This window comes from Neofelis nebulosa, chromosome 12 (assembly GCF_028018385.1).
Source record: "Neofelis nebulosa isolate mNeoNeb1 chromosome 12, mNeoNeb1.pri, whole genome shotgun sequence".
In the NCBI taxonomy this organism is placed as follows: Eukaryota; Metazoa; Chordata; class Mammalia; order Carnivora; family Felidae; genus Neofelis; species Neofelis nebulosa.
Window position 1 is genome coordinate 52,084,814 of NC_080793.1, and position 23,203 is coordinate 52,108,016.

The 23,203-nt window shown below is 42.2% G+C and overlaps 1 protein-coding gene across 2 annotated transcripts in view; it reads right to left on the minus strand.

The window, feature by feature from the left end:
- The window catches only part of ADAMTSL1 (ADAMTS like 1), an 877,457-nt gene extending 854,266 nt beyond the window's left edge, over positions 1 to 23,191 (minus strand). The window contains exon 1 of one of the 2 annotated variants that reach the window (XM_058695258.1): positions 22,881 to 23,191. In XM_058695258.1, the coding sequence (XP_058551241.1) occupies positions 22,881 to 22,967 (87 nt within the window). In that variant the 5' untranslated portion in view covers positions 22,968 to 23,191. The remainder of the gene's footprint in view (positions 1 to 22,880) is intronic. The other variant, XM_058695257.1, reaches the window with a different exon arrangement.
- Between the last annotated feature and the right edge of the window lie 12 nt (positions 23,192 to 23,203).

The window sequence follows — 23,203 nt, forward strand, 5'->3', positions numbered from 1 at the left end:
GGGGGATTTCCTGATATCCAACCGACACCTTTCCAAAGTTTGCCAACTTACAGTAAAGCCAAAGTTCATCCCACATCCATAGGAACACGTGCAGCTAGAACAAATTATGGGGAATACTGGCTTCAATCAAATCTAAAACAATGACCAAAGACAGTGAAGGAGAATCAGTAAGCACAAGGTCATGCAGATGACATTCTACCCTTGGCCCAAGGATGGAGAGTCGAGGTGCCTAGCACAGCACCTGGGGATAGCCCTTTGAAACTGTTTCCACTTTCACACACAAAGATTGAGGTAAACCTTATAAAATTTTCAAGAATCAAATTACGTGAAATTCATGTTACTCAATACCCCAAGAAGCCATGTGAAACGAGTTTGCACATAAGGCCCTTGTGCCTTATGTCATTTTACAGGACTGTTACGCCTCTCCGACAGCAGCTCCACAGAATAGTTTAAATGCTCGACTCCTGCACACACCCCATCCAAATTAGAGATGAGTGCACACAACTACTTGCTGGACCCTATGAAAATCTTAAATTATATTTCAGACATTTGGGCTTTAACAAAGAACATTTTTTTTTTTCCAAGCGTATTTTCCCTTGGTTTTTAAACCCATGTGTATTTTAAGGGGGAAAAAATCCATCTGTTTCTGATTCATTTATGCTTAACTCATCAGGATATCACTGGAGAAGAGTTATCGGGTGTCCACGTCACTTTCCTCCCTCCTTAAACTTCTGTAACTTCTCTTCTTAAAAGCAAGCAGGTGTACTGTGTCACAATTAAACAGATAAGAATTGTAAAACACAATCACTTTGATTCGAACCTCAAGATACATGCGTTTTAAAGGAAAGCATTAGAGTCTCCCCCTTCTCCTAATTTCTAGTTGTATGATTTTGTTGGTAGGAGTGATGTTTTTTGTTTTTTTCTTTTTATCTTAAGCAGGAGAGAGATGAGAAAACATAATATGGCCGACAATATTTAGCGGGCCGAGTCTAAACTACCTGAATTCTCTTCATCTTTTATTAGAAGAGGTGCTTGAGTAATGATCAAACAATGGAACTTATTAAATCAACAAGTAAAACGATCCCCCCCCCGCCCCACAAAGTGTTAATATTACCAAAGTTTATAAGTTTGTTTAAAAATAAGAACTCTTTTTTTCCCCCTGAAACAATGATACAGAATAAAAGATCTAGACTCCCATCAAAATCTAACTAACTATAAGGGATGTAAGTCTAACACTGACTACATTTAAGAGGCAGGGTACAGTAGTACAGAGAACATGCACTATGAAGTCAGAAAGGTCTGAATTCCAATTTAACTCAACCTTTTACCAGTTGCTAATGAACATCTAGGTCACTTTCATCATTCCTAACATGGATATAAAGCCACTTCTGCAAGAGCTATTGTGAGTATTAAAGACGAGGCCAGGGGCGCCTGGGTGGCTCAGTCGGTTAAGCGTCTGACTTCGGCTCAGGTCACGATCTCACGGTATGTGAGTTCGAGCCCCGCGTCGGGCTCTGTGCTGACTGCTCAGAGCCTGGAGCCTGTTTCAGATTCTGTGTCTCCCTCTCTCTCTGACCCTCCCCCGTTCATGCTCTGTCTCTCTCTGTCTCAAAAATAAATAAACGTTAAAAAAAAAAATTAAAAAAAAAAAAAAAAAAAAAAGACGAGGCCAACCCAGAGCCTAGCCCACAGCTGTGTGCTTTTTTGGTTACCCCTCATCACTGTCTACAACAGCATTTTAGGAGAAATATTTTCCAAGACTTGATTCAGCTTGTCTAAGCTAAGCAGTCCAAGCCTCTCCTCAGCAGCAGCCGTGTGGGACACACAAACAACGCCATGCTGGCAGTGGTTCCAGCTGCAGAGATGGCAGTCAGCATGTACCCAGGCTAGCAGAGGGCCAGAGGACCAAGGAACTCTCCCACCATAGTTTCCTGCATGGCCAGCAGGTGTAAACCACGACCATGGGAAAACTATCAATTTAGCCCAACCAAACACACTGCCCTGAGACCAAAAGTCACATGGAAAAAATCAAAAAATAATTATAAAACTCACTGCCAGTACCACTGGCAGCTTCTCACTCTTCAAGAGAGTACTTTAAAGTTTATTTGTGGAAGGGGACTAAAGCTGGCCAATTTCTAGCAAAAGCCCATCCGTGCAGGCAGTGGTTAGGTTGAGGGGATATTTGGCAGTCAGCAGGGGTGGTACCTGCCTGGAAGTCCTCTGCCTCTGGTGTTCCTGTTTGGTGGAAAATTTTAACATGAAAGCTGGCAAAGAGCAGGTATCAGAGGGGAGAAACCTCAATATAACATAGCAGGTATTTATGATCTGAGTGGTACTTCTGCCCACATTCACAGATTGTTAGGGCTGAAAAAGTCCTCGGAGATCAACCCCTTTGGTTCAACTCCTTTCTCTTTACAGATGGGAAGCAAAGGTGCACAGAGGTTATGGGGTTTGTCTGAGGTCATATTGCCAGTTAGGTAATTGATCCAGTACCCAGCCTGTGCTCTCTCCCTCACATGCTCTGGATGCGAGAAGACTTGGACATTAACATGGCATCTGTGAACTTCTATATGTTATGGGGGCCTTCTATTTCCTTCTGCTATGTCTACAGTGCCAATGAGTATTGAGTATAACCCAAGGGTTAAAAATAAAAGAACCTTAATTAAAAAATGAGCCATAGTGATTTTCAAAAAAAAAATGCTGAAGACAATGACAGTTTCAACTATTTTGTTGCAAAGAGGAGAGATAAGTCTGTAAAAATGACTTAAAGTACTAGGGTCTCATATGTAAATTCATTTGACATGGAAATAATGTTTTATTTAGCAAATAGCAAGGACATTATGCTTTAAAAAACTGCATACACCTCATATCTGTCCCCAAATCAGAGAGGTAAAAGTAAGCATAAAGGCATGATTTTTATTTTGTTTTTATCAACAGGTAAATACGAAATACAAAGCCCTGAGGTACAGCATGCCTGGCATGTCGAGAAACAGATGAAAACCAATGTGGCTGGAGCACAGTAAGTAAGGGGGAAAGAGTATGAGAGGATCAGAGAGGTGGCCAGATTTATAGGGCATTACAACCCATTTAAAGCTTTAGCATTTGCACTCAGGTTGATAGGAGGGCATTAGAAGATATTAAGAAGTACCTAAGTCAACAGGATCACTGGGTGCTGCACTGAGAAGAGACTAAGGTAGATAACAGAAGCAGAGACCTTTTGGACAGCACTTTCCCAATAATCCAGGCAAACAGGATCATATGAATCAAGATGGTGATGCCAGAGATTTAAGAAGTGACTTTCTTCCACATTTATAGAAGCAGCAGCTCAGAGCATCACCAGTGAGTGTGCAGTGTGACAGAAACAGAAGAGTCAAGAACAACCCCAATGTTTTTAACCTAGAAAATTACAGAATTGAGTTGGCTTCCAATAAGATGGGGATGTCTATGGGAGAAGCAGCATGTTTTGCTTTATTATGGGTTGGAGTTTTTATGGCAGGGATGGGGGTGGGATCAGAGTTCAGTTTTACATGTTACATTTGAGAGGTCTATTAAATATCCATGTAGGAATGCTAAGTACGTAGTGAATATAGAAGGACGAAGTTTAGGAAAGTTCTAGGCTACAGATATAAATCTGGATATCAGACTGCAATTGGTAATTAAAGCCATGATACTGAGTAAGATTACCAAGAAGTGAATGTGGAAAAACGAGTCCAAGAACTGATCCTTAAGAAGCAAGGAGACAAAAAGAAAGGAAACCCACAGGAAGGAGAAAAGGAGAATGTGTTGTTCTGGAGGCCAAGTCATAAAAGGATTCACAGGAAGAGGGAGTGGTCATTTGTGTTAAGGTAGGAAGTCAAGTAAAATGAGGACTGAGAACTGTCCATTGGATTTGGAATGAAGGCTATTGATGCCTTTATAAAAAAAAAAAAAACAGTTTCAGAGAAGTAATGGTGTGATACCTTAACCACAATGCATCCAAGAGATAATTAAAGCAAATACAGACAACTCTTTCAAAGTTTTAATGTACAAGAAAGTGAAGAAAAGGAGTGGTAAAGTGCAAGTAGTATCAAGAGAAAGCTTTAAATATGGCAGAAATAATGAGATGTTTGTGGGTTGGAGGGAAAAGTCTTGTACATAAATTTTAAAAAAGGAACAAAAGAAATAGAATGTAGAAAAGAGGAGAATTAGAGCAATATCCTTGGAGAAACGGGGATGAGATCTGGGACACCAAGTGGAAAGACTGGCCATTGTTAGGAGAATGGATGGTTTACCCATTATAACTGGAAAGAAGGCAGAGTATATGAACTAGATGCAGGTAGGTGGGGAAATGTGGAAGTTTTCTTCTGGTGGCTTCTGTTTTCCCAATTAAAGAAGCAATGAATGAGGACAAGGAGGAAATTGTGAGAGGTTTGAACAGGAAAAAAAAAAAAGTTCACTTAAGGGAATGACAGACAAGGGGACTGTACTGTAATTGCTGGTCACTTGAAGCAAACACACCCAGCTTCATAGGTATAACGAACTTGGGTGAAGATCTCTTCGAGTGCATCGAAGAGAGGAGAACAAAATTGAGGGAGTGGTTATGATGACTGAGGGAGTGGTTATGATGATTGGCCAAGGCCAGGAGCAAAGTAAGGTAAGTGAGGTATAGTGAAAAGGTGGTAGGAGTAAGGGCTTGCAGGCCCCAGGATAGTTGAAGAATTATGGGGTTGGGCATTCATTCCACAGGGAGCAAATTCAAAAGATGGGAGTAAAGCTTAGAAAGTAAAATGCTTGACACTGAGATTATTGGGAAATTAAATTTAAATTCATTGTTAATAACAAGACTTTGATATCATCTAACCAACAAATGCACAATAACTCTGCTGTGGACACCACACCCAGATTTTCATTAGTTTCAATGGTGATAGCTACAATGCCTTGTCCTCAGTCCCAAACAGCTTGTAAGACTCACTATTAATGACACAATCAAGACTAAAGCCATTCCTACTGCAGGGAAAGCAATTTTCACTGCAAATACTATCTTAAAGACAAAAGAATACAGAACAAGATGATATTAAAATAGAAATGACTTGAAGCAAACAGCTCATAAAAAATGAAACAGAAGCAAATATCCTTGAGGTTAAGTGCTTTAGATGGAGATTGAATAACTGGGCAGGAGATTATGCAGAAACCATATATGGGTGTGGTGGACTGATAATGGCTCCCAAAGCTATGCCATGCCCAGTGATTGGGAAAAGGGTCTTTGCAGATATGTAGTTAAGTTAAAGATTTTGAGATGAGAAAGGTATGCCATCACAAAAGAGAGGAAGAGAGAAGTCTGACACACGCAAAGCAGATGATATAAAGACAGAGGCAGATACTCGAGTGATGGAGTCACAAGCCAAGGAATACCAAGGAATGCCAGTAACCAGAAGAACCTGGAAGAGGGAAGAAAGAGCCTCTCCCCCCATGCCTCTGGGGGGAACATGTCCTGCTGACACCTTGATTTTGGAGTTCCTGCCTCCAGAACTGTGAGAGAATAAATGTCTCTGTTTTTTTTTAAGCAACTTAGTTTGCAGTAATTTATTAGAACAGCCAAAAAACACCTACAACTTTATCTAAGGAGTGTGTGCTATGCTTGATGCTAGATTGGGCACTTTGAGAAGGTCCAAGATGCATTGGATTTAGTTCTTTTCTTGAAGGTTTTATTTTTATTTTATTTTTTTTACCGTTTTTATTTATTTTTGAGACAGAGAGAGACAGAGCATGAACGGGGGAGGGGCAGAGAGAGAGGGAGACACAGAATCGGAAGCAGGCTCCAGGCCCTGAGCCATCAGCCCAGAGCCCGACGCGGGGCTCGAACTCACGGACTGTGAGATTGTGACCTGAGCCGAAGTCGGACGCTTTAACTGACTGAGCCACCCGGGTGCCCCTTTTCTTCAAAGTTTTAACACTCTAGATTGAGGGGCACCTGGATGGCTTAGTTGGTTAAGCATCTGGCTCCTGATTTCAGCTCAGGTCATGATCTCACGGTTCCTGGGATCCAGCCCTGCGTTGGGCTCTGTGGAGCCTGCTTGGGATTCTCTCCCTCTCTCTCTGCCCTTGCCCCATTCATGCTCGTTCTCTCTCTTTCAAAATAAATAAGTAAACTTTAAGGAAATGAAAACAAACAAATAAAACTCTAGTTTGATCTGAAAAAAGCTAATCAAATCCAGAAAATAAGAAGTCAAACCACTCTTGAAATGTGTCTTGAAGGGTGGGAAGAAGATCATATATCAGGTCACAATACGAAAGTTATGCAGATTACAGATTCCTGAATAAATTTCAAAAAGCTTGTGCTTTGTTTAAAAACAAAACAAAACAAAAAACATGGAAAACCGTCTATTATAATAACCTGATTAGTTAGATCACTGGATTCAAAATGCAAACATTTTCTGGGATAGCCTTCACAAAAGAGAACCCACCCAACACAGAACAGACCTACAAAATGAATGAAATATATTTAGTGGCAGGGGTTCCTGTCATATGTTCCAAAGTCTCAGCCTCAGAAATCACCCAAGAAACTAATGGCCCTGTACAGGAGGTGCCTTTAAAATTCACAGCTAGGGGCCCCTGGGTGGCTCAGTCGGTTAAGCGGCCGACTTCGGCTCAGGTCATGATCTCACAGCTCAAAGGCCCGTGAGTTCGAGCCCCGCATCGGGCTCTGTGCTGACAGCTCAGAGCCTGGAGCTTGTTTCAGATTCTGTGTCTCCCTCTCTCTGACCCTCCCCCGTTCATGCTCTGTCTCTCTCTGTCTCAAAAATAAATAAACGTTAAAAAAAATTTTTTTAATAAAAGTAAAAAATAAAATAAAATTCACAGCTAGAACTCTTCCATACCTTCAACCAAGCGGACCCCTAAGACCTTCTCACCCAAACAAAAGTGACCAGCACACAAAAAACTTAAGACATAGACAGTGTTAACTGGCAAGTCACTGAATGTCAAATTGAGTCATTTTCTATTTCCCCCTCAGAAACAGCTTCAAAGAACCACAGGCCCGACACTCAGGTTTATCTGTTCCACACCCTGGACCCTCTTTGCCGCAACTGATGGAAAAGTGGCAGACCGCCCTGGGAGTGCCAGCCCAGCTCTCGGCAGATGCTTTTTGCCTCATTAACAGTGGCAGCTAAAGACATAATCAGCTCCAGCTGCAGGGAAGAACTGCTTGAGCTCATGGTTGGCTGACAGGCCCCCGAGTTCCCACTCAATAAGCAATTCCTCTGAACAGTCATCCACTCGCGGGATGACCTAGAACAAAAGCCAGCAGGGAAAGGCATGTTCCCAAACACAGGCACACTGCAAGCACTTCACAAGTTTTCATTCAAATGAAATGTAACTCAAATCCTCTTGCTCTTGTAGGAGTCCCACAGAGCCATGTCCGCCCAGCTTCTACATGGCTGTCTTGATCTAAGTAAGACCATCTGGGGTAATACCCAGGAGAAGATGAGTATCTACCAGCTTGTTACATGTCAGCACCACTGTGAAGTTTTACCAAGCTGTGAAACCTTGGATTCGGAAGGTCCCTTCTCCAGCTCTTGTCCTGGCTGGAACTTCAGCATAAACTTCTTTATTAATCCCACGAATGCACCAAGAAAGATGCCAGTGGGACCTCACCAGCCTGCTTCAGGGGTAATGTTCACAACAGCCCCAGTTTTCCGATCATGTCGATCAAACACTTTCCAGCTGTATCAGAAGCATAGAAAGCAGGAAAACGCTGATCTGAACCTGCACCAGATGCAAACGGAAAGACCAAAGAACTGGAAGAAGCAAGAGGTGGAAAATGTTTACACTTGCTGAAAAACATCTAGCTTGCCAAATAACTTGTTTGAAATTTTAGAATTTAAAACATAAACATTCTTCTCTTTGGAGGTTTTAGTTGGTCTCCAAATGCAGCTTTTCCTCCCAGCTTCTCTAAAGGAGGAGCTAGATTATGGAGTTAGATGGAGAACGGAAGGGAAAGAAAAGAGCAAGTCTCAAACTCCACAATATAGCCAAATGGAAGTAATAAAGCAGCCCACCTAACCAACCAAGCTCTGAATTCTTTCTCTTTTCTTTTTTTCCTTTTCTTTTCCTTCTATCTGCCAAGAACAGGAATTCAGAGAGGCTTACAAAAGAAAAGCCCAGGCTCATATTTCCACCCCCCACTGCATGGCATGAGGAAGAATGGAGACCCTGTAGAATGGCCAGGTAAGCTTTGGCCCAGATAAAAGTACAGTATCATGATTTCCTAGATCAATTACAATTGCCTTATAGTATGATGAACCAGACATGCAATATGCCTTTTTTTTCTTTAAACAGACACTACTTGATGAACAGCGCCCTGGAATGGAGAACTCGTTTTTATTTGTAGTTCATCAAAAGAATAGGACTTATCAGGTGATTGAGGAACTGAAAACAGTCCAGTAGTAAAAAGGCTCCATTTTATTTAGGACAATGCTGCCAGCAGCCAGCTAGAACCCCACCTGGGCTTACGTTCAGCTGACAAGATGCTAATCTGCACCATCAGGAACATAGCTGTGCAAGAGAGCCTGGGAAGGGTAGTTGTTATAAGGCAACCGATTTTGTTCAGTTGAATGTATACAGTGCATTTCTAAACCCAAGCTCTTTCCCCTTCCCCACCCCTGGTCCATCATATCTCACCTTATAATTTTGAAAATGCTGGAGCAAAAATCTCTCCTAAAATAAAACTTACATACTCCTATTTTTAGTGGTTCCCATTCTCTGGGTCTTGGACCCAAAGGCCCCTAAGTTACTGACAGTGATTTGTAAATCCACATACATCTAGACATCAACTACACACTTGCACATAGATGTGTGACTTTCCAAGCACACTGTGGCAAAGGCCAGCTTGTGTTACCTCCTGATTTCACAGCTGTCTCCTTAGACTCCCCGGCTGGTGGGGGGGGGGGGGGGGCGGGAGGGGGGAGCCATGTGACTGACTGGATTCTTTGGTGGGATAATAGGGATTGGGACACTAGTGGAGATTTGAATCTCGTGAGGAACGCAAAAAATGGACGTGGGCAGAAGTGATACATTCCACTCCCAAGATTACCCCAAGAAAACTTCCCATGCAGCTCTCAACATTCTCTTCCCCCTCTGTCACCTAGACACAGGCACCAGGGTGACCTCAGAAGCCGCGTGTTAAAGACACCGCAGCCTGCATCACACCGGTCCCTGAATGCTCGAGACACCCCCAGACCCCTTTCAGCCCTGCCAGTTGGACTTTATGTGAACAACAACAAAAACCCTATTTGTCCACTGAGATTTCAGGATTTTACTGTTACAGCAGCTAATGCTTCCTTAACTAATACATATATGTAGGCACTGCTGTGGCGAACAAGATATACATTCATTTTGTTTTTCATTTTGGCAAGAACATTTAACAGGAGGGTATACATTCATGTAAAAAGCAACTCCAAGTTCAGAGGTTTTTCCTTGCTGTGTATTTCCTTCAAAAACACTTCACTGACCATTTCCAACAATTCCAGGCACTGAGTTAGATGTGACATACACGGAGGGAAATCGGTCAGTCTCTGGCCTCAAGCCTACAATGAACCAAGATGGCAGACATAGAAGAAATATACAAGTGCCTCATTACAAAACTGCAAGTGCTTGAAGCAAACAGAGCACTGGGAGAGTCACAGAAGAGACCTAATGGGCAAGGGGAGCAGAGGGCCAGGTTCTTCTGGGGAAGAGATATTTAAGCTGGAGAACAGATGGATGAGTTTCAACTGATTAATTAAAAATAAAGAGGGGCACCTGGCTAGCTCAGTCAGTTAAGCCTCTGACTTCAGATCAGGTCATGATCTCATAGTTGGCGAGTTGGAGCCCACATCAGTCTCTGCACTGGTGAGGCAGAGCCTGCTTGGGATTCTCACCCTCTCCCTCTGTATCTGCCCCTCCCCCACTTGCACGTGCTTGTTCTCTCTCTCAAAATAAATACACTTAAAAAATTAAAAATAAAGAGCGAGCCCTCCAGCAAAGAGAATCGTGCAAAGACCCCAAAGTAGCAACAAGCTTGATGCCCTTGTGGAACTGAAAGGAGGCCATTGGCCTGTCTGGAGAGTAGGAAGCAAGGAGATGGGAGGGGGATGGGAGGGGGATGGGATGGGATGGGAGGGGAGGGAGAGGGGAGAAACGCTATAAAATGCTATGTCTATGCACAGGACGAATCATGCTAGGCGTTGAAGAATAGTAAAGATTTTCAATCTTAGTCTAAAGCCTACTTGGGGGTGATAATGCCCCCAAAAGTGGGTGAAAAGTTGGGTTATGGGAATGGGAGAGAAGAGGTTCCCTCCTGATATCAATGGTTTAAGGATAACGCAAGGAGTCCCTTCAAAGGGCCACAGCACATGTAAACTGATATGTTTATTTATGGCATTAAAATTTCATGGGGGTAGGGGCGGATTAAGAGGAAGTATCTTAAAATGTCTAAAAAGGGAGGCAATAATGATAAACAGTCTCAGAAACACTGCCTAAAGCCAACAGTAATCCAGTTTAGGTGTTAAGCAAGGAAGTGCCACGACCTGATGTTCATTGCTAAAAATTCTATCAGAGTTAATATTTTTGTACTAAAAAGTTCATACTAGAAAAGTTTAGAAAATCCCATTCATTTTAGAAGTTATGGTTAACTGATATTAACCCACTAAGATCATGTAATTTAAACTCTTCCTTGTAGAGATTAAAAAGAACATGAAACTCAGAAAGGTTCTGTAACTAGTGTGTTCAGAATCATGCAATTAGCACGTAGCAAAGTTTATATCCTGTTCTGCTTTTTCTTGCAGCACTGTACCCAAAAGTCTACCCTGCCCCTCCATGCATCTATGCTATACATGCAATTAGCTTGTGTGGCCACATTTTACACATTGATTCATATCAGACCACCCTCCATATAGTATTTGAGTCAGACGTACAAAAAGGAAGATAATGTAATTTTTTGCCATGCTCCTAGATTTTTAGCAGAAAAATAATGTCCTACCACATGCTGTCACCTATCTTGAAAACCGTCAAGATTTGCAGGTTACATACAGGACTAAAAACAAATGAATCCATTAGCTTTCTTGATTTAGTCAAACATATAGGGGGTAGTCGAAGTTCTGCTCAGCTTTTGTTGTAACCCCTGGCAGAAGATTCTCAAAGTGAGATTATTAGTCTAAATTTAAATAACGGTTTCCTGGGTCTGAAAAGCAAACTAGAGGTCTGAAGATGTTGCTTCTCTTTTACACAGAAAAATAAGTACACATAAAATGAAATGGAACACCAATGTTCATAGTGACACTACTTACAATGGCCAAATGTGGAAGCCACCCAGGTGTCCACTGATAGATGAATGGATAAACAGAATGTGCTACATTCATAAAATGCCACATTATTCACTCTTAAAAAAGATATTCTGACACATGCCACAACATATATGAGCCTTGAGGACATCATGCTAAAATACATAAGCCAATCACAAAAACAGAAATACTGTTATGATCCCGTTTGTATACATTCGAATTCAGAGACAGAAGGTAGAATGGTTGCAGTCGGGGGGCAGGGGGAATGGAGCTGTTATAAAACGGGTATAGAGTTTGTTTTGCAAGAGGAAGAGTTCTGGAGACTGGCTGCAGAACAACGTGAATGCATTTAACACTACTGAACCATACACTTAAAAATGGTTAAGATGATAAATTTGTTACATGCATTTTACACCTCTAACTTTTTTAAATTTTAACGAATAACACGGTTTTAAGTGTTTTTACAGTAATTGCAGAGAACCTCTGTTCACATACACACACACAGTCAGAAAACAAACATCTAGGCATCTAGGAAGTCCCAAAGTCTGGGTTCATGACAACATTACCTTTTCAACCATCTTGAATTTCATGTGGCCACAAAAACCTGAGCAGAAGTGAGATCTGTCAACTCTGGGCAGAAGCGTTTCATTGCCAGAGGAAAGCAGAGAACCATTCTCCTTTCTTGTCCGCCAGGGAAGCATGCAGGTTGGGGTGGAGCCACCGTCAGTGTGGATTCCTGAGTGTGCACAGTGAGCCAAGCTCTCCTCATGATCCACACTGAACACGTGGCCCGATGGGGACATACACCTTTCTTGCGTTAAGTCACTATGACGTGGTGGTTGGTTGTTACCACAGCATAATCTAGCCCATCTGGACTAATAAAGAGTTGTGTTTTTTTTTTTTAATTTTTTTTCAACGTTTTTTATTTATTTTTGGGACAGAGAGAGACAGAGCATGAACGGGGGAGGGGCAGAGAGAGAGGGAGACACAGAATCGGAAACAGGCTCCAGGCTCCGAGCCATCAGCCCAGAGCCTGATGCGGGGCTCGAACTCACAGACCGCGAGATCGTGACCTGGCTGAAGTCGGACGCTTAACCGACTGCGCCACCCAGGCGCCCCTAATAAAGAGTTTTTATAAGGAACAACAGAATAGGAGAATTTGAATTTCAGATTATATCAACAAATACTTTTAATAAAAAAAAAAAAAAAAAACTATTTCTCCGCCACCGATTTCTGAAAGAAAATACACAATTAGCACTCTTCATAAAATACACAAGACGTGTCACAATGACTATTAGCAGTGAAGAAAACTTCTTTTCCACACATAATACTACATCATAGACTATGCATGACTCAGTGGAGAGCGTGTGTGTATTTTGTTTGGCTGGTTTGCGATAGAGATGGGGAGAACATCCTAAATAATAGGCACATGAAACATTTCCTTCCTTTCCTCCACGAACGTAGCAACAGTTGCTACATCACACTTGGGTAGAGAAGGTATTCAACAGCACGTACTCTTCCTTTCATCAAGTGTCAATTTCCTGGATGCTGTGGACGATTTTCTAAATAAGTATCTGTTAATCTTCCAGGGGCATGATGACTCGAGGAGAAAATACACAGGAGCCTGTTTTCCAGCAGGTTATTTGAAAGGTAAGGACAAAGGGTTTCCCTCCACCCCCACTCCCCATCACTCCTCAGCTGTAGGCAGAGCGACTGAGACCTGAAGCTATTCCCAAACATCTGAAAACCATTTATAAAAAACTGAGGTTACTACAAATAAAGACACTTTAAGCTGGTGGTTCATATCTTTAGTTCATGATGTAACTAGACGCTAAAATAACAGTGTATGCTCTGGTGGGAAAAATCATCGGACAGAGTTATGAGACGTGTGGTCCACTCCCACTTCTCCTGTTAACAAACTGGGACATGTCGCTTGACTTCCTAAGACCTTATTACTCTCATCTGTAAAGAATAAAGGTCAGATCAATGTTTCCCAGATCGAACCCATAGTTCGGTCCAACTGTATCTGAATCCTCTGTGAGTCTGGGGATGGAGGTGGGGGACGGGGGGAGACTGGGGTCTCTCAATGCAGATTCCTAGGACCCACCTTTCCTATTGAGTGAGGATCTGAGAGTGAGACCCAGGAATCTGCATTTTAGAGCTTCTTGGCTTTTAGCTGCATGGTCCTAGTCTTTGGTGGTCTTTGGAAATCCATGGTACAGCCAAACCGACTCATGTGCAATGAAGTTTGTGACCCATAATACTAAAGAATCTCTAAGTCTTCTTCTGGCTACATAACCCCACAGCCATGAGCAGAGCTGAAAACCAAGTATGTTTTTGGTGGTGGTTATGGAACCACCACCAGTTCCATCCACTCCAAAATGCATAATGCTCTAGAGTTCATCCCAGTGTAAAATAAAATATTAAAACTGATAACGGTATTGCTAACTATTCAGCACTACTTCCCTATTCGCTTCACCTCATCTCCATCCTCCACCACAAAAGAGCCTGAATCCAATCACACCTTGGACAACAAATGTTAATACCACATGTGATATTTCAAGGTCAGATCTTTACATCATGTTAGCTCCATGTTTTCTCATAAAACGGTCTCCAAACATCAAAATTTGTAGAACAATAAAATCTTTCTGTGCTGTGTCTGTGAGCAAATAGGTTGAACCACGTATACTGAAGCAGACAATGGGTCCTAAGTACGCATTTAATTGAAAGAGTAAACACTAACACATCAACATTGGAATGGAGAGAATACCTCTTATCATGTTTGGCAACCGGCAGGCAGTCAGTAAGTACTAAATTTCCTTCCCTGAAAAAGTCTGAGTCCTAGTTGCACAGACACTCAATAAATCCAGAACTAGAACCTGGATCTTTGGACCTCAAGTCCACTGTCTTGTAATACTGACCAAAGTTTTACTTTCACTGGGAAAATGTAGGAGTCTCTAAAAAGTGTGTACAATAACCAGAATGCGCTTTAGTGGTATTTGGAGATGAATCAGGACAGGAAAACAGAAATAACGAAAGAGGAAAAATAGTGCTAACTTTCAGTTAAACATGGTAGATTGAACACCATTTTTTCTCTATTCCCTCCCAAATGTCCGCGAAAATAACAATAAATAAATAAAGATGACAAGAGAACTGGAAAGGAGGCAACAGCAGACAAAAGATGCCAATAAATTTTTGGAATATGGAAAACTAGTGGAAGAATTGTTACTGACTTAACAGAATTGTGCTTGCAAAGAGATACAGTGATGAAAAGCAATACCATTTGGCCTGTAAAACTCTAGAAAGGCATACGACTTGGAGGCATCTGGTGCTGCAAAAAGCTGGGGGGTGACGCTTTGGCTACAACTCCAAATACCAGTTAAAACCTTACCTAAAGACATCTCTATTGAAAAACAAAATTGAGGGGCGCCTGGGTGGCGCAGTCGGTTAAGCGACCGACTTCAGCCAGGTCACGATCTCGCGATCCGTGAGTTCGAGCCCCGCGTCAGGCTCTGGGCTGATGGCTCGGAGCCTGGAGCCTGTTTCCGATTCTGTGTCTCCCTCTCTCTCTGCCCCTCCCCCGTTCATGCTCTGTCTCTGTCTGTCCCAAAAATAAATTTAAAAAAACGTTGAAAAACAAAATTGAGGGGGCGCCTGGGTGGCGCAGTCGGTTAAGCGTCCGACTTCAGCCAGGTCACGATCTCGCGGTCCGTGAGTTCGAGCCCCGCGTCAGGCTCTGGGCTGATGGCTCGGAGCCTGGAGCCTGTTTCCGATTCTGTGTCTCCCTCTCTCTCTGCCCCTCCCCCGTTCATGCTCTGTCTCTCTCTGTCCCAAAAATAAATAAAAAACGTTGAAAAAAAAAAAATTTAAAAAAAAAAAAAAAGAAAAACAAAATTGAGGGGCATCTAGGTGGCCGTGTGACTCTTGATTTGACTCGGGCCATGATCTCACAGTTTGTGAGATCAAGTCCTGCATCAGGCTCTGCACTGATAGCATGGAGCCTGCTTGGGATTCCCTCTCCATCTCTCCATCTCTCTCTCTCTCTCTCTCTCTCTCTCTCTCTCCTTCCCTCCCTCCCTCCCTGCCCCTTCCCCACTCATGTGCGTGCTCTCTTTCTCTCAAATTAAGTAAATAACTTTAAAGAAAAAGAAAATTGAGAAACTCTTTTGCAAATATAAAAAAAGATAATAAAGACAAAAGATTTGAAAAGAAGGATGGTTGAATCAGGAGGTTTAATAACTAACAGGAGTTTCACAAAAAGCAAACACATAGGTACCAGCAAGGAAATTATCAATGAAATATGAAAATTAATATTCCCCAAAGGGAAGGACATTGATCTATTCAAGTTCTGTGGAAAACCTGGCACAGTGAATTTAAATAGTCCACACTGAAGCACATCATCATGAAATTTTGGCTCAGTGACTAGCAAACTATGGCCCCTGTTCCAAATCTGGCCCACTGTCTGTTTTGGTAAATAGTTTATTGGAACACAAACAGGTTCATTCATTTATATATTGTCTATTACTGCTTTCATGCGACAGTGGCAGAGTTGAGTAGTTATAACAGAGATTGTGTGCCTACAAGACCTAAAATATTTTCCTAAGAGAAATGAAAACATATCCACACAAAAACTTGCACATGTATGTTCGTAGCAGCATTACTATAACAGCCAAAAGGTAAAAACAACCCACATGTCTGTCCACAGACAAATGGATAAAAAAAATATGGTATATCTGTACAACAGAATTTTTTAGCTATAAATAAATGACATGCTGGGCACCTAGGTGGCTCATCAGGTAATCATCTAACTCTTGACTTCATCTCAGGTCATGATCTCACAGTTTGTGAGTCTGAGCCCCACATCAGGCTCTGTGCTGACAGCTCAGAGCCTGGAGCCTGCTTCAGATTCTGTGTCTCCCTCTCTCTCTGCCCCTCTCCCACTCATCTCTGTCTCTCTCTTTCAAAAATAAAAAAACATAAAATTTAAAAAAAACATTACTGAGGAAAAATTTAGATCATTAAACACCTCTAGTTGAAAACATAAAAAGTCTATCAATAACCTTAGCATCCACCTTAAGAAACTAGAAAAATAAGACCAAATGAAATACAAAATAGAATAAAGAATATAATAAAGATGAGAGAAGAAAGGAATATAATAGAAAACAAGAACGTCCATAAAACTAAAAACTGGTTCTTTGAGAACATCTATATAATTAATAAGCCACTAAGCAGATTGATCAGGAAAAAAAGAAAGAATAAACAAATCACCATTATCAGGACCAATACAGGTGATAAAACTCCATGTTCTAATAATATTTTAAAAATAATAATATGGGAGCATTATGAACTACTTTATGGCAAAAACCAACAACTTAGATGAAATGCATGAAAAAACACAAATTACCGAAGCTAACTCAAGACAAAATAGATTACCTGAAGAACCCTATATCTATTCAAGAAATTAAATTTGCAGTTAATCTTTAAACTAAGACAAGTCCAAGTCCAGATGCTTCACTGGTGAATTCTACAAAACATGTAATGAAGAAATCAGACACAAACTCTTCCAGAAAATTAAAAAAGAAGGAATATTTCCCAACTTATTCTATAAGGCCAGCATTACACTAATACTAAAAACACATCACAAGACATCACAAGAAAACTACAGACCATTATCTTTCATGGACATAGATGCAAAAATTTGAATCAAAATTTCATAAACTGAATCTAACAATATTTTTAAAAAGTATAATGTATTAGTCACCTAGTGAGTTTACCCCAGGAATGCAAGGTGGTTAACATTTTAAAAATCAGTATAATTTATCATATTAACAAACAAGAAAGGAAAATTCATGTGCTAAATAGATGAAGAAAAAGCATTTGACAAAATCTATCATTAATTTCTAATAAAAACTCTCAACAAAGGAAGAATAAAAAGAACTTCCTTGGGGCACCTGGGTGGCTCAGTGGATTAAGAGTCCGACTTTGGCTCAGGTCATGATCTCACAGTTCACAGGTATGAGCCCCTCGTCGGGCTCTGTGCTGACAGCTGGGAGCCTGGAGCCTGCTTTAGATTCTGTGTCTCCCTCTCTCTCTCTGCCCCTCCCTTGCTCATGCTCTATCTCTCTCTCAAAAATGAATAAACATTAAAAAAGATTTTTTTTAAATAACTTCCTCAATCTGATAAGAGCATCTACAAAAAAACTTACACCTAACATCATAATTAATGGTAAAACATTGAATTATTTTTCCCCAAGATAAGGCAAAGGCAATCAGTATTTTAATCAGTGTTATTAAATAAGAAATTTAAAATATCCAGATAGGTAAGGAAGAACAGTCTTCATTTTCATGACATGATCATATGTGTAAAAAAAAACCTGATGGGATATAACAAAAAGCTACCGTAACAAGCCACTTTACTAATGTTGCAGAATATGCAAAATTCAATTATTTTCATATTCTTACAAAGAATTATCACGTGCAATTTTTAAAAAACAGTGCCTCTTAAAAGAGCACCAAAAATGTGAACTATTTAGTATAATCTGATAAAAATATCCAAGACCTGTACACAGAAAACTACCAGATATTGCTGAGAGAAATTAAAGACCTAAATAGATAGAGAGGGATCATAAAATTCAATATTGTTAACAGGCTAATTCTCTGAAAATAGATCGATAGCTTAGAACACCCCAAGTCAAATCCCTGGATGCATTTTTTAATTGGCAAATTGATTCTAAAATGCATATGGGCGTAGCCAAGGCAACACACTTGAGAATGAAGGACAAAGTTAGAAGAATCACACTTTCTGAGTTCAAGACCAACTGTAAAGCTACAGTACTAAGGATAGTGTGGCACTGGCATAACAAGAAACATACAGTTCTCCGGAATAGAGAATCCAGAAGATAGACCTATTCATGTATGGACAACTGATGTTCCACAGAATTGCAAAGACAATTCAGTGGAGAAAGGAAAGTCTTTTGAAAAAATCATGCTAGAACGATGACATATCTATCCATAGGCAAAAGGAAAAAATGATCTTGTACCACATACAACAACTCAAAGTGGAACACAGACCTAATGTAAAACGTAAATCACAGAACTTCCAGTAGAAAACCTCTGTGATACTGAGTTAGGCAAATATTTCTTTAAAACAAGAGCAAACACACAATCTACCAATGAACAATGCAATAATTTCAGTTTCACCAAAATTAAAACTTCTGCCCTTCAAAAAACACTGTCAAGAAAATGAAAAGACAAACCATAGCTTGGGAAAAAATATTTGCAAATGATACATCTGACAAAGAACAATTCTCAAAATTCAGTAAGAAAACAACACATTAAGAAATGGGCAAAATGTTTGAACAGACATTTTGCCAAAGAAAATATTTGGATTTTAAATGAACCCATGAAAAAATACTCATCATCATTTTTCATTAGGGAACTGCAAATTAAAACCCGAGCTCCTACTATACCTACTAGCATGACTGAAATAAAAGACTGACCTAACCACATGTTGTCAAGGATGCAGAGAAACTGGAATTCATACATGCTGCTAGTAAGAACATAAAATGGTACAACCGTCTGCAAAACTGACATTTTCTTAAAAATTTAAACATACCTACCAATGATTCAGCCATTCCATCTTTAGGTATTTACCTAGGACAGATGAAACCACACAGCCAAAAACTGGAAACATTGTCCAACTGTAGATGTAAGCTGATGGACAATGAAATGTGATATATGCATACAACATACTACTACTCTGGAACAAATTGTTGATATGTGTTACAGCATGGATAATTTCAAAATAATTAGGCTGAGCGGAAAAAAAAGCCAGATCAAAAAAAGTAAGGGAGAAGGGTACCTATTATTAAGATTACATTTGCACAAAATTCCAGAAAATACAAATTAATCTATATTAACACAAAGCAGATCGCATTTTGCCTGGTGATGTTGGGTTCGAGGAAGGATGGCAGGGAGGGATTCCTAAGGTCATAAGGACACCGGGGTGATGGTGTCATGGGTGTATACATATGTCAAAACTTAAAATTGCATACTTTCTGTATGTGCAGTTTATTGAATGTCAGTTATAACTCAAAATAGTACAAAACAAACAAAAAAAAAGCTGCTTTGGGGCCATGAGATCTGACATTAGGAGAAAGAGCAGAACAAGAATTTGCCATGTTTTCTTAAAACCCTTAGTCATTTTTTTAACCATGCAGAATCATCATGGTAAAAATGAAAATAAAAAATAAAACAAGAGCAAGAACATACAAGAGGATAACAAAAGAGAAAGTATTTTCTTTAAGGTCTTTAGTTGAAAAACAGGCACCTATAAAGGCACAAATTCTTTCCAGCCTTCCTGGAACTATTCATTACTAAATTCCTAACAAGGATGCAGTTTAGAATCTCACAGTAAATGAATATATTCCGTTTTAATATTCACATGACGCTATCACTGATAAACCACCAAAAGAACATGGATTGCCACTCAGCGACATTTGTAAGCAACAGTAATGGATTTATGCTGAGCAAGCCATAACCCTCTCCAACAACTTTGTTTATTTTTACAGTGGATTGCTACAGATGGGTGGTAGAAATCACTAAGTAGTTGATAACCCCTACGGGTGTCAACCATTAATTATCTACTTCCCTACCTGGGAGAAATTTAGGCAATGGGATGAATTTCGGTTCAGCTGATGAAATGAAATTGATATCAGTAAAATAATCTGTTTGACAAGAGCCCAGAGTGAGCTACCTTCCAAAAGCACAGGAAAAGAAAAGAAACTTACAAGTTAGGAGAGTAATTTGGTCAGAACAGAAGCAAAGGGAAATAACCCCTGAAAGGAGAAATTCAGTGAGGAAAAAGGAGAAATGCTGGTGTTTCAAATAATCTGATTTGCATTCAGATTGTTCTTTAGACTTTTGGAAAATATGGCTCAGGTGTAATTCAGTTTAGGAAGCCAGAAGCTCTTGAACACAGATCCTCCTTCTAGAGGGCTATAAGATACTCAAAGAGGTCTGATAACTCTGATAGTGATGCTTTCATGTACTGAGGGCTTTGATTTAATAACAGTTTAACAAATGTATACATTCCAAACAATATTCAAATCATTTGGCACTGGCTGTGGTTTATAGAATGACTTCTTGGTATTAAATAACCTCAAGTTTCTGGTCTTAATTCACTGATTAGATATAATGCCCTTGTGTTTAAGTGAGGAGCTTAAGGGATGTTGCAAAATGAACTGCTCCTGTCACCTAAGTTAACCCTAAAGCATATTCCATTCCACCAGGATACGGAATCCAGCTACCACTTTAAACTCTTTTCTCTCCCTTCTCTGACAAGTTTAGTCAGGCTTCTCACATGTGGAGAGCAGCCCTGCCGAATGGAACAAGAAAAACTCACTTGGAATTAAACAACAAACCACTTCCAACACAAAAGGCGCAAATCTGCTTTTATCATCTTTATCCAGAAGAAAGTAGGTTGAGAAGCAGAGCAAGGAAGAACAGGTACAAAATGCTAGGAGAAATCAGTTTGTCCTGAATATCACCGGGCACTGAATGAAGAAGTAGAACACACACACATATGTGAGCCCCGCCCCCCTCCCCCCCACCCCCCTCCCCCCCGCCCCCCTCCCCCCCCCGCCCCCCTCCCCCCCCCCCCCCGCCCCCCAAATCCTACAGTGTGCATCTTAGCATCTTCATTACATCTTTGCTTGGTTCATATATTATCAGATACTTTACCAAAAGCTCAAGGAAAGGAAGAATTCCTGCCCCTGCCATTATTTAGAAATAAGACAGAAGGCATTCTGTCTTGATTTGGCTTACGTGTCAACCTGCCTGGTGTTGCTGAAGCTGGTAGTACCTTGGGGAACATAGACCAACACCCTCATTTTGCAGATGAGGAAATGACACAGGGAAGCAGCCAGGACTGGATGTTATAAGTTAAGACTCTCTCCGTAGGCTGTCTCGTAGGCCCTTGACTGTTCTTTACTCCTTTGAATTTCCTTTTGACGTCCTGATTCTTTAAGAACAGGTCACTGGAAGGCAGGTCATTTTTACACAGGAGTTTTCAACCCAGCTGCACCATGGTATCACCTGGGAGCTTTATAAATTCTGATGCTGGGGCTTCACACCTCCTGCCCCAAAGGATTCTGATGCAATCCAGCTGGGGTGTGGCCCTAGCACCAGGAGTTTCAAGAGCTCCCTTGGGCAATCCTGACGTGCAGCCACCTCTGAGAAGCTTTGCCATGAAGCAAAGCATACTGGGAATGAAACTTGCTAATAATTAAGACGATCTTTTGCAATAGTTTTTCATCCGCCAATCTGAGCAGGTGTTTCTTGTTGAAAACTTCTACCTCTTATTAGAGTGTACCCTGTTCCTCAGGTTCTAGCCGGCTCTGGGCCCTTCCTCACCACCGTTCTGGGGCCTTGCTCAGCCTCTAAAAGCGCACCGCTGCACGCAAAACGGGCACAAAAATAGAGACCTGAAAACAAGTTTCAAAACGTTAAGTAAAAGCGAGAGAAGGAAATCCCCCGATTTGGACAAGTCTTCCATAAGCAAAACAGAGGAAAGGGAGGCTATCTGGCGATAATTCCGGCCAAGAGTATTTGGGCATTTTCCCAGAATTACCCAAGTAATCCCGTGAAAAGCGAATCTATGTAGGCTACATTATGCACAAACTGCCTAAACCGTGAGTTTTAATCAAAAGTTACCTGACTCTGGAAAGCGTTAAAGGCAAAGACACCACGAGCATCATAGATTCGACTAGCCCCTGCCCGCTTCCCTAAGCATCTCCATCCAGGGTCTTGCAGTAAGAAACCACAACCAAGCAGACAGTGAATTCAACACTCCCCCAGGGCTCTTCTGCTCTGCCGCGGGACCTGAGACGCCCACTCAGGAGAACGCTCCATTTCCTGCACCCTTCCAGCTCAAGAAAAAAAAAAAAAAAAACACCCTAGGAGCATTCTGAGGGGGCGTGGTGAGGACGAGTCCCAGTGCGCCGTCCAGAACCACCTTTTCTCCACCGCAGAGGTTCCAGGAGCCCCCCGGTCCTGTATCTGCACACCTTACAACGCTCCGCCCCCGACACTCGGACGCAGGTGGCCCCAGGACAAGGATGTCAGAACTTCCCTGGGTCCCGGAAAGGACGGAAGTGAGGAGGAGTGTCTCAACCCGCAAGCCTTCCCCTCGCCGCCGGAGCCGCCGCCAGGAAGAAAGGTCTCCGCCGAGGACGGGCCCGGAAGAGGTGCGGGGTCGCGGACTCCCTGAAAGTGGGCCGCACCCGGGCTCTGGCGCCGTCTCCTCCCCGCGACTCTCCCCAGCTGGAGGCCCGACCCTGGCGCGGGCGGGACGCCGGGACCGGCCCCAGGAGGGTAGGCTGAGGCTCAGCGCAGAATTTGACCCCGGCAGCCCTGAGCTCGCCACGCGGGGCCGCCTTAGCCCCAACCCCGTGCCACCTGTCCTCGCTGGGGTGGCAGCGCAGCCCCAGGACAGGCCCCAGGCTGAAGCGCTCCCCGCTCTCGCCGACTAGAAGAGAAGTCCTAGGAGGGGGGGAGCGACGCCAGACGCGCAGACCGCCTCACCTGTCCGGCGACGTAGAGCAGGCACCAGGTGCCGCCAAAGATGCGAACCAGGAGCCTCGTGCGCCAGGGCGCAGCCAGCCTTGCCATGGTCCCCCCGCGGGGAGGGAGGGGGTTCCGGGCGAGACCCCTCCCTAGAAGCGGTAGCCGCCTCCCGCGCTGTCTGCAGGGCTCTGCCGCGGCCGCAGCAGCCCGCAGGCGGACTGAAGCGTGCGCCTGCGGGGCAGGGCTGCGCCGGGCTCTGCCGCGCGTCCTCTGAGCCGCCCTGCGGCTGCGGAGCCGGGCTGCTTTGAATGGGAGCGCGTGCGCTGGGGGTGGGGGCGTTA